At 49.0% G+C, this 10706-nt stretch overlaps 1 protein-coding gene across 4 annotated transcripts in view; it reads right to left on the bottom strand.

Moving 5' to 3' along the window:
- Positions 1-10596, bottom strand: part of LOC144130123 (uncharacterized) — a 161829-nt gene extending 151233 nt beyond the window's left edge. For 2 of the 4 annotated variants that reach the window (XR_013313978.1, XM_077664136.1), the window contains exons 1-2: positions 10485-10596; positions 10226-10244 (exon numbers count right to left, since the gene is read on the bottom strand). Coding sequence is in view for 2 of the 4 variants with exons in the window: in XM_077664136.1 (XP_077520262.1) it covers positions 10226-10244; positions 10485-10515 (50 nt within the window). In the remaining 2 variants the exon portion in view is untranslated. The remainder of the gene's footprint in view (positions 1-10225; positions 10245-10484) is intronic. The other 2 variants (XR_013313979.1, XM_077664135.1) reach the window with 2 other exon arrangements.
- Positions 10597-10706: the final 110 nt, after the last annotated feature.

Genomic DNA, 10706 nt, shown 5'->3' on the forward strand with positions numbered 1-10706 from the left:
AATCCGAACCTTTCGCAGAGTTCAGTGTAAGCAGCCTTTCGCACTCGCAAAGCAGAGCCTAGACTGTCAAGTACAACATTGTAGGTATCTACGATAAACATTTTTTCTACGTTGTAGCGCGCTATCACTTTTTCCGTCCGGGTGCAATTACTCAAAACGATGCGTTTGCCCTCATCCTGATAACATTGATTGGTACTTAGCGTGCGTGCTCTCTCTTCGAAGGTATCAAAGAGAGGTCGCAAAGAAATAATAAAGCCTTCTGGAGAGCTCAGCAGGTCTACAGCAGTGCAAATGTCTAGGTCTGGTTTCTGAAGTGCTACGCTCATTTTGTCAAAGCGCTCTAAGATTTCACTCCAGAAAATAGCCATGAATGCAGTTTCTAGTTTTGTCATTTTCTTGGAGAGAGTGCGCTTCGTTCCTAGTGTCACCGTTTTCTTCCTCGTTCTTTGATATGGCTTCAAGGCAACACAAGACTGCATTGAAATTTTTCAGAATGGTCTTACATGATTCAGCGTGTCTTGACCACCTGGTCTCAGAAAGACTTTTCAAAACAATCTGCTGGACAGTTCCGCCCATGCTGTCTAAAAGATACCTCCATCGCTTATGTGAGGCAGCAAAGAACACACACAGTGTCTGAATTACAGTGAAAAATTTGACTGCCTCTAGGCAACTATCAAAGCTACACGCGCCAACTAAGTTCAGTGAATGACGAGCACACGGGACGTTGACTGCCAATTCGTTCAGGTGTCTGATTTGAGCTTGCAGTGCTTTGTATTTTCCTGACATATTACTCGCATTATCATAAGCTTGGCCCCTACGATCATCAATTGAGATACCATTGGTCGTCAAGAGGGACATCACGATATCGAAAAGATACAAGCCGGTATACGATTCGATTGGAACAAATCCAAGAAAGCGTTCGTACACTTTCCCATTTAAATAGTATCGTAAAACAACTCACAGCTGATCAACGTGAGTAAGGTCTGAAGTCGAATCAACAATTAAAGAGAAGTATTTTGCGCACTTCACTTCGTCAACGAGACGTTCCTTGACAGCCTTTGCCATATGCTCGATAATTTCATCACAAATGGTTTTTGACAGATACGATGGATGACCTTTTCCTTTGTTCCCGTAGCGTTTGATGTGCTCCTCTAGAAAGGAATCAAACTTGACAATGGTCTCAAGCACTCCTATATAACTGCCATTTCACGGTGAACCGAAAATCTCCTCACTGCCCCTAAACACTAGGTTGCGCTCAGCTAGAAGCTTAACTACAACGACTACGCGCTTCAACCCCTCTGTCCAGTAAGCGGTCTCAGTGACAAGATGCTTAACCAGCTCCTTGTCATTTGTGCTGCTCGAGTTAGAGCGGGCGAGCCATGCTGCCACGCAGTTCCGGTGCTCGACGCTATTTTCATGTGCGCAAACCTTTCCTTCTGCTCTTTTCCAATCAGGAAAGCCGTGCGTGGTGAAAGCACTGGAGTTTCTTGAAATCTAAAATAGTTTGCACATGAAACAGTAAACGGAACCTTTGGACTTCGAGTACATTAACCAGTGTCGCTCGTACGCCTCCCCATTTACAGCCTTTCGCACGAAAAGATGAGGTGGCGTATAGCGTTTCTGAGTTTTGTATTGCCTTTCGGAAGACGGAAAATTTTCTGCCCGATTTTGAAAATACAATGGCCCTTTCTCAAGGCCCACACTCCGAAAGCTGTCAGTAATAACGTCCGGCCACTTAGCAGTGTCACTTCGGAGAATCTCGCAACGTATCTCTTGCTGCGGGGGTGTCTGTACTTCTCTGTTTCCCCAACGAGAAGCCGTCTCATTCGTCTTCTCGAGGCACACTTTGTGGGTGGGAACATGATTATTTGAAGCCAAACTAACAGGAAACCAGTGAGTCGGTTCTTGGAGTGTTGTTTCCCGGCGCTCATCAGTAGAAGGAGGCTTATCGGGGAGGTTTGGCGCGTGTTGATCAGCAGTAGTAGAAATCGGGCGTGGCGAACGGGACACCTGGATCTCTGTTGCAGGGGCCCGGCCGAGTAGCATAGACGTTGCTGACTCAGGAACAGCTAGGGCAGGGCTCGGTTAGCGTCAGTTACTCAGAAATATGGACGACTGAGGTTGGCACCGTTTTCACAGGATCCAGACAACCAAGATGAGCCAAACCTTGCTTCTTGCCGGAAGCCGTGGTGATGGAGTTGGAAAGTCGCCCACAGAAGCACAGTCGGTACTATTGGGAGTTTGACACGGACTCTGGGTAGAGCGATCATACTGCTCCGCGGAAGCTGCATTCAGTATCGGTACTTTGCCATCTCTGATAGCTTCTTTTCACGCTCTTCTCTTTCTAGCTTCGCCTTTCGTTTAGACGCACCACTTTGATACTTCCGACCGAGCATTTTCGCATGAATGGATGCTAATTGTTCACCGCACCGGGCACTTTGTCAGTCCAACACGACCGCAGGTGTCCAACGGTGGCCGTCCCGATGACGCGCACGCTGCCTGGATGGTCCGTGGATGGCCGAGTGTGGTGCGTCCCCCAGGAGCTCCTCAGCGGGCGGGCTTATGCAAGCTTGACCGGCGGCTCGGGGCTGAATCACAGCTCGCTATCAACTTCCTTTCATAGACGCGCGCCGCGTCTGTCTGTCACTAGCGCCAAAGCAGGCGTTCACGTACGCATAGAGTTCCTTGTACAAACTCACTCCTTCTCCCGTCCGGACTAATCAAGTAGCCCGCGCCGTAGCGGTAGCATGCAACCACGAATGTAAAGGAGAACATCTGATAATCAGGCTTCGCACCGGTTCCAACATCGTAACAGTGAGCACGGCAAGCGAGATGGCCGCCCAACACGTGAGACGCATTTCCAGTCTCACTTTGGGGGAAAGCTCATACGAAGTAAATGCTTACGTGGCAGCCCCGGAAGACACTCGCCGCGGTGTGATACACGGAGTGGACCCCGGGACATCGCCGGAAGAATTGAAAGCCAACCTACGAGTGCGCACTCAAGGAGTTAAAATCCACAGCGCTCGAATGCTAGGACAATCCAAGTCGGCCGTCATCACCTTCGACGGTCCCATAGTCCCGAAGCAAGTCATCTATTATGGAGGCCAGATGTGGTGCTACCCGTATCGCCCCACGCGGCAGGTATGCTACATCTGCTGTCAACAAGGCCATCGGTCAGACGTGTGCCCGAATCCGGAAGCCAAGGCGTGCAAGCAATGCGGCACGCAACATCCGGCGGAGGGCCACCAATGCACACCCAAATGCTTGATCTGCGGCAGCAGCCACGTCACCGAAGCCAAGGAGTGCAAGGACAAACTGAAGAAGACTAGAGAACTGCGCAACAACCACGGCGGCAGCGGAGGCGGCGGCGGCAGCCACGACGGCAGACGACGCAGTCGGGACGACCGCGGAAAGAATCCGCGTTGGTTCAGCTCTGAGGGGGAGACCTCGCGGAGCCGTTCGAGATCCCGGGCGTCACGGAGCCGGTCGAGGAGCCGTTCACGGTCCTTCCCGCCCCTGGTGCCTCTGGTTGGCCAGCAACAACAGCAGCAAAAGCAGAAGAAACCCGCAAGGAACACCGGAGTGAAGGTGAGCTGGGGAGCAGGAAATCCTTGGTTTGCTTCGCACTCGGCTGCGGAAGCTAAACAGAACACAAATACAAACAACAATAACGCGCCCAAGCAGCAGGAGGACGCGAACAAAGTTATCACAGCCCTAAGACGCGAACTAGAGCTCGTCCGTGTCAGACAGAGCGAGCTAGAACGCCAGGTAGCCGAGCTCAGGAAGGCAGTTAGGAAACAGAGACCAAACAGCCCTCGGCAGCCGCAACCCGAGCAAATCCAACTGCCACCCTCGCCGCAAGCAGGCAATGAGGATTTCAACAACATCAAAGCTGAAATGCAGCAGATGGTGCAGCAGATGGTGCAACAGATGCAGCTGCAAATTATAGAGATACGGAGCTCAATCCGCAAGCAAAAATTCACTGAGAATATTAGAGAGAAGGCATATTACCGTCCCGCACTGGCGGCCCTCGCCAACACGACAACAACCAACACGGAAACTTAAACATGGCCAGCAAAACCTTAAGCAAACAAGAAAACCTAGAAATTTGGCAATGGAACTGCAGAGGCTATAGGAGGAAGCAAGACCTACTTCAACAGTACATTCACACACAGCAAACGCCAACCGACATTATAGTGCTTCAGGAAACGGGCATCACCCCAACCCTAGGAGGATACACGTGCTACGAAACCCAGGAAAAAGGAAGGACGGCAATCCTAGTCAACAAAGCGATCATAGCCATAAGCCACGACAGGATAGCTGAAACGGACATAGAGCATGTGATCATAGAAATTATTCCACAGAAACAGAGGAAAAGGGGCAGCATTTTCATTGTTAATACCTACAGCCCGCCGAAATTCCAAGAGCTTTTTCAAGGCGCCAGCAAACTGGCAAAGGGCAACACGCTAGTCGTCTTAGGCGATTTTAATGCCCGGGATAAAAGCTGGGGATACAATAATTTCAATGTTAAAGGAAAGACATTAGTGGAAGCGGCAGAAACTACAGGCTACAATTTACTCACAGACCCAGAGACTCCGACCAGAATAGGCAACAGTGTCAGTACCGACACCTGCCCGGACGTCACCTTCATTAAGGGTCCGGGACAGGCGCAATGGGAAAACCTGATGGAAAATCTGGGGAGTGACCACTACATAATAAAAACCCAAGTGGCCTCCGACCGACTAAAGCGGCAACTAGGCACGGCTAAAATCACAGACTGGAACGCCTTTAGAGAAGCATGCGACGAACACCTCATCAAAGGAGGGATTCAGTCGATTGAAGAATGGGGAAACATACTCAAGCAAAGGCAAAATGAGCACACCAAAGAGATCAAGAGAACAACACAGACACCCGAAGTAGACGCCAGGCTCCTTGGGCTATGGGAAGCCAGACGTGGTCTAATCAAGAGGTGGAAGAAACAGAAACACAATAGGAAGCTCAAACTTAAAATAGCAGAAATTACAACGAAAGCAGAGGAGTACGCAGTACAGTTGGCGAAAACGAACTGGCAGCAATTCAGCGACCGGGTAAAAAGCTACAAATCGAAAACCTAAGACCCATCTCCCTCACATCGTGCCTCGGCAAGCTGTACGAGAGAGTGGTAACATTAAGGCTACAACAATACATGGAGGATCACGAACTCTATCCCCAAAGTATGTTCGGATTCAGGGCGAAGCTGCCGACCCAAGACGTACTTCTGCAAATCAAAGAAGGAGTTCTAAGTAACGTCCCTAGGGACGGAGAGAAGGTAATAATGGCACTGGATATCAAAGGAGCTTTTGACAACGTAAGCCACGAAGCCATCCTGACAGGCCTGGACGATCTGAACTGCGACAGGAGGGTCTTCGGTTACGTCAAAGCTTTCCTCTCAGATAGAACAGCGACGATAGGGCTGGGAGAACTCCGCTCGGAGAAGTTCCACACCCCTAACAAGGGAACTCCCCAGGGCTCGGTCATCTCACCTACGCTTTTTAACGTTGCAATGAACAGCCTTGCAAAACAACTTAAGGAAGTCGACGGAATACACCATGCCATGTATGCCGACGACATCACCATCTGGACAAATACGGGCTCACTAAAAGAAAAGGAAGAAAGACTACAGGAGGTCGCGACCTGCGTAGAGAACTACGTAAAAGCGAGAGGGCTAGCATGCTCCACCGAAAAATCAGAACTGCTCAGAGTCTGGAGAGGGAAACAAAACCGCACAGTCCCGAACCGCGACGAGCTTAAGCTCAACGTCTACCTAGAGGGAAAACCCATACCAGAGAAAACACTCATAAGAATCTTGGGCATGTGGATACAATCAAACCAACGGTGTACACATGCTCTTGCTCTACTCAAAGCTTCCACCCTACAAGTTGCCCGCATGATTACACGCGTCTCCCATAAACGCTCGGGCATGCGAGAAGAAGACACGCTAAAGCTGGTCAGGAGCCTGGTGATCCAGCCGAGTCACCTACAGTCTTCCATACTACAACCCAATCAAAAGCGAAATCCAACAGACTGATGCGATTATACGCAAAGCATACAAAACAGCACTCCATCTACCGCAATGCACATCCACAGAGAAGCTTTTAGCACTAGGACTTCATAACAAATTTGAAGAACTGAGAGAGGTACAACACGTCGCCCAGTTGCAGAGACTACAGCAGACTCCGTCTGGCAGGGAGCTTCTGCAGAAGTTGGGATGCAACGAACAAATACAAGAAATCTAGCGAACCGCGACTATCCCGGACGGCATACGAGGCACAATTAGAGTGACACCCATCCCCAAGAACATGGACCCCAACCTACACGAAGAACGCAGAAAGGCGAGAGCCGAGTACATCCAAAAATCACTAGCCCGCCAGACAACAACGGTGTATGTGGACGCAGCCACATACCCCAGAAGGACGGGACAAAACGCCAACGCGGTAGCGGCTGTGATAAACTCGGACATGCGGGAAATCATCAGCGCGTCGCTACGGGACTGCACGGTAGTCGAGGCTGAAGAAGTGGCCGTCGCTCTAGCGGCAGCGGAGGGCTACCGGACTAAGCGATCCTTAACAATACTAACCGACTCTCAAACGGCATGCCGAAACTTCATGTTAGGCAGAATAGGTCACAAAGCGCTCCGCATACTCCGCTCTGGGGACCGACCCAAACAAAGCACAGAAGAAGAACCAATAAAACATACGATGGTATGGACGCCGGGACACGCGGGAGTGGAAGGCAACCAAGCGGTCGACAGGGTAGCTCGAGGGTACACTTTCTACCGAGCTCCCTCCACAAGCGACCTCGAGGAAGCCGAACCTGTCCCTAGAGATTACTCGGCAATCTTAAACCACTACAAGGGCTGCAGGAAACGGTACCCCCCACCACATAAATCACTCTCCAGGGAAGACGCCGTCGCCTGGAGGCTGCTACAGACGGGCTCATACCCGAATCTAAATACACTCAACAAAATACAACCCACACAATACACAGACAAATGCCCATGGTGCCATGAACCACCCACGCTCTATCACATAACGTGGGCCTGCCAGAAAATAGAGGTGGCACCAAAAATACCAAACCCGAGTGCGGAGCAATGGGAAGGAATGCTCTCCAGCGACCGTCAGGACGTCCAACTTGGGCTAATCCGGCGAGCACAGCTGGCAGCGGCATCCAGCGGAGCCCTGGACTAGGGGCAGACGACCATTGCTAAGAAGACGGACGACACACCTGACTCCGCCAAATTGCTCACCTACTCTCTAGAGCTCAATAAACGTTTTCCTTCCTTCATTCCTTACTTCCTTCCTTCCTTCCTTCCTTCCTTCTCCCGTCCCGGTCTCGTCTTCCTATTGGCTATGAGCAATCGTCTGCATGTACTGGGAGGTTCTTGATTTTTCTTTCGCCCCGTCGACGCCGAGCGCGAGAACGAAGGGGAGAGGGCGACTCCTAGCGCGGGCGAAGTCACGCGCCCTCTGTCGCGTCTGAGTCATCTTTTTCTACTTCTTTCTGGAAAGTTCGGCGGCCAGTCTGACCTACTTTTTCCGTCGAGCGCACGCGAGGGTGCGCAGCCACTAGACAGGAATGGGCCCTGGAGACAGGCCTTTGTGTCCAGTTCTCCAACTTCGCCTTCCCTCTTCCACAACCCTAGCCCGAAGAGTGAACATTCCATGCCCCGTGGCACGCGGACAAAAGCACGTGCGACGTCTTCTTTCCTTTCCTGCCTAGACTCTGTCGTCAGACTCATCATCTGCTATCGGACTGATCCTCCCCCGCCCAAATTACCATCACGGTAAAGAAAAGTCGAATGGGAGACACTGTTGGGTACTGCAGCACATCCTTTCTATGAGAAGAACCGCGGCGGAACTATTTGAGAGGGGGAGGGTGGCCTGTTCGTGACGAAGGTCAAGTAAGATTTAGGTCCTCATCCCACATACGTTTTAGGTGTTTCCCCCTTGCGCTTCCTCTCCAGACAGCACTGGACAGACGGACTGACAGGAAACCAAGTAAACTCTTCCAAGCAAACGCACCTCGCTTCGTAAGAAATAGGGCCCCGCCGGGGTGGCGAGGGATTCCTGTTTTTGCAGCTCGACAAGCTCTCCCCATATGATCAGGCTAAACGCATGCTGTTACATTAGGCGGGGGGCCCGGCTGGCCGTCTGCTCGTTCTGGTTTTCTCGCATCATACATGCCGCTCGAAGTTCCGTTGCCCATGGGTCCATATACTAAGCGGGTTAGAATAAATATGGGCCCCCTTCTCCTACCCACTGAGCACAGGATATCTTGTAGATGTCTTGAAATGTCTGTAATGGTCATAGACATCTTGGACTACAAAATATATCTACAAGACGCTGTTTGATACTTGTCTAGAAGGTATTTAGCCAAGATCTCCGGAAGCTGTCTTAGGAAGGATTTTTACGCTTTCAGCAACTACGCAAGACACTTACCAATCCGCTTAAGCAAGTTGTCTTCAATGCACTCTGCTTCAGAAGCCTGGAGGGCTTCCTCACAAGACGTTTTACGGCTCGACTTATATATAGCTGCAGTGCAATATTTACGTTTAAACAGGAAACACCTAGAGAGACACGTGGCCATCAGAAAGATGACAATAGAAAAGAGTTCAATTCACGTCTTGCCAACACGTACACGCATGCATGACTGCATAGGCAGGAATATTTTATTGCCTCGGACATGCTATTCCGATTTCTGTGGCACATGCGTGACAACTCCCTGTCCATTGAGCCCCAATCCATTTACTAAACAGATATGCGTTTTTCCAAGATGAACAAACAATCTTATTAAGGCATCTCAACTGACCTCTGAAACAGGTATTGGATATTTCTTAAACGTCTTGACCAAGACATCTTGCAGATGATTACAAGGCGATTCTAGGCATCTTGAAACACTCTGTAGACACCTTCTAGCTATGCTAATGCTTCCACTTTTTTTGAGCTACAAGACTTTTTGCAAGACTTCTTGTAGATCTCTCAAAGACAAATTCTGGAGGTGTACACTGGCTTGAGAGACAGTCTACAACAAGAAATATGTATGACAATCAGAAGTCTCAAGAACTCATTTTGAGCTGTCCCCGAAAGAATACTGCCTGGCCGCTCACTGAGTCCGGTACGTCTTAAAGACTCCAAATTCTAATAGTGATGTTTCAGTAAAAGTTGAGACATCTTTCACAGACGTCTACAAGACGTTTGTACTTGACCTTTTTTATGCAGAATGCGTGTGCGTGCCCATAAATTAGCTTTCATTTAAGAGTTTATTTTTCTTCTGTGGTATGAATCAAGACTTGCAACTAACTGAACATCGCATTTAAACCAGACAAATTCTAATGCACCAAGAATAAATTAGCAAACACGAAAATATCTTCAGTAACTTTGTAGATCGGCAGTTCTCCCCATGCACATTGCAGAGGGCATTGAAGTAGCGTATATAAGGATGATCAGCTAAGGTTTCCTGGTAGTATAAGGCGAGTGCTGCGGGGTTAGTATTCTTTGATATGTTTCGTGTGCTTGTATGGATGACTGTGGTGGCCTTAATTTATTAAGCAGTACTTAAAAAATCTTAGCCAGTTGAGACTACATATCTTGTGGGGGTTTCTAGCTGAGCTAGAAGATAGGTACGAGATGTATCAAGATGTATAAATATTTTTTGCAAGCAGACGACAATATATCAAGACATTTTACAAACGTTTATAGTAACTGCCTCAGAGGCCAGCTGACATGTCTATGATGGTTTATCTAGATGATTATAAAATGTCTGACGAACTTTTGTGGGTGTGTAGAAGTTATCTTGGGTCAGCTACGAAACATCCTCTAAAGACGTCTTGTAGCTCAAATAGGTAGAGCATTAGCTTAGCTAGAGGACATTTATAGAACGTCTGAAAGGTATCTGGAAATATTTTGCAAGCCATTTGTTAGATGTCTTGCCAAGAGATTTTCCAAACGTTTATAAACTGTTCGAAGATTCACTTAGGATGTCTTCAAGACGGGTTGGACATCTTGCCAAGATTACTTCTAGTCGTCTGAAAGATGACACAGTGTTCAGTGGGCTGCTGTCCGAGCGAGGTGGGGCCCTAGGCTGCAGCCACCCCCCCCCCTTAATTTTGTATTCACTATTGTGTGTTCACTATGTTTAAACAATGTGCTGGAGTGGGATACACGACAATCAAAATGCATATACTCACGGTAGAGGTGCTGGATCTGCTGCGGCCAGAAAAATAAAATGCATTAGTCAACCAAACAAACAACCAGGCAGGCATCCAATTCTAGCGTGTCTCGAGAAAACGACAAGGTCCTTTTAGATACACAGCACTTCCGTCCCAGAGCTACCCAAAACGCGCTAAACCAAACTTCACCTGCGGTCCAAGTGCCGACACAGGAACCACGCAGCGCCAGATTATGACGCAAATTTACCCAATGAGATACGAAGACTGAGATACTCACCTGCATCAGGCGCCGCGGCACCTTCAGCCATTGTAAACTAAATTCTGTGGTTGCAACGGCTTCGACCGAGCAGCCTTGATGGCCTTGATCTTCACGATCGTCTTCATCGGGATCATCGGGATCTATCATGTACCGATAACAATAGCCGAAACCGAAACCTAATAAAAAAGTTGAGTTTGTTAAGAAGTAATAACACAACCATATAGAACTCTAAAAATAATA

Source organism: Amblyomma americanum, chromosome 4 (genome assembly GCF_052857255.1).
Source record: "Amblyomma americanum isolate KBUSLIRL-KWMA chromosome 4, ASM5285725v1, whole genome shotgun sequence".
NCBI classification, from domain to species: Eukaryota; Metazoa; Arthropoda; class Arachnida; order Ixodida; family Ixodidae; genus Amblyomma; species Amblyomma americanum.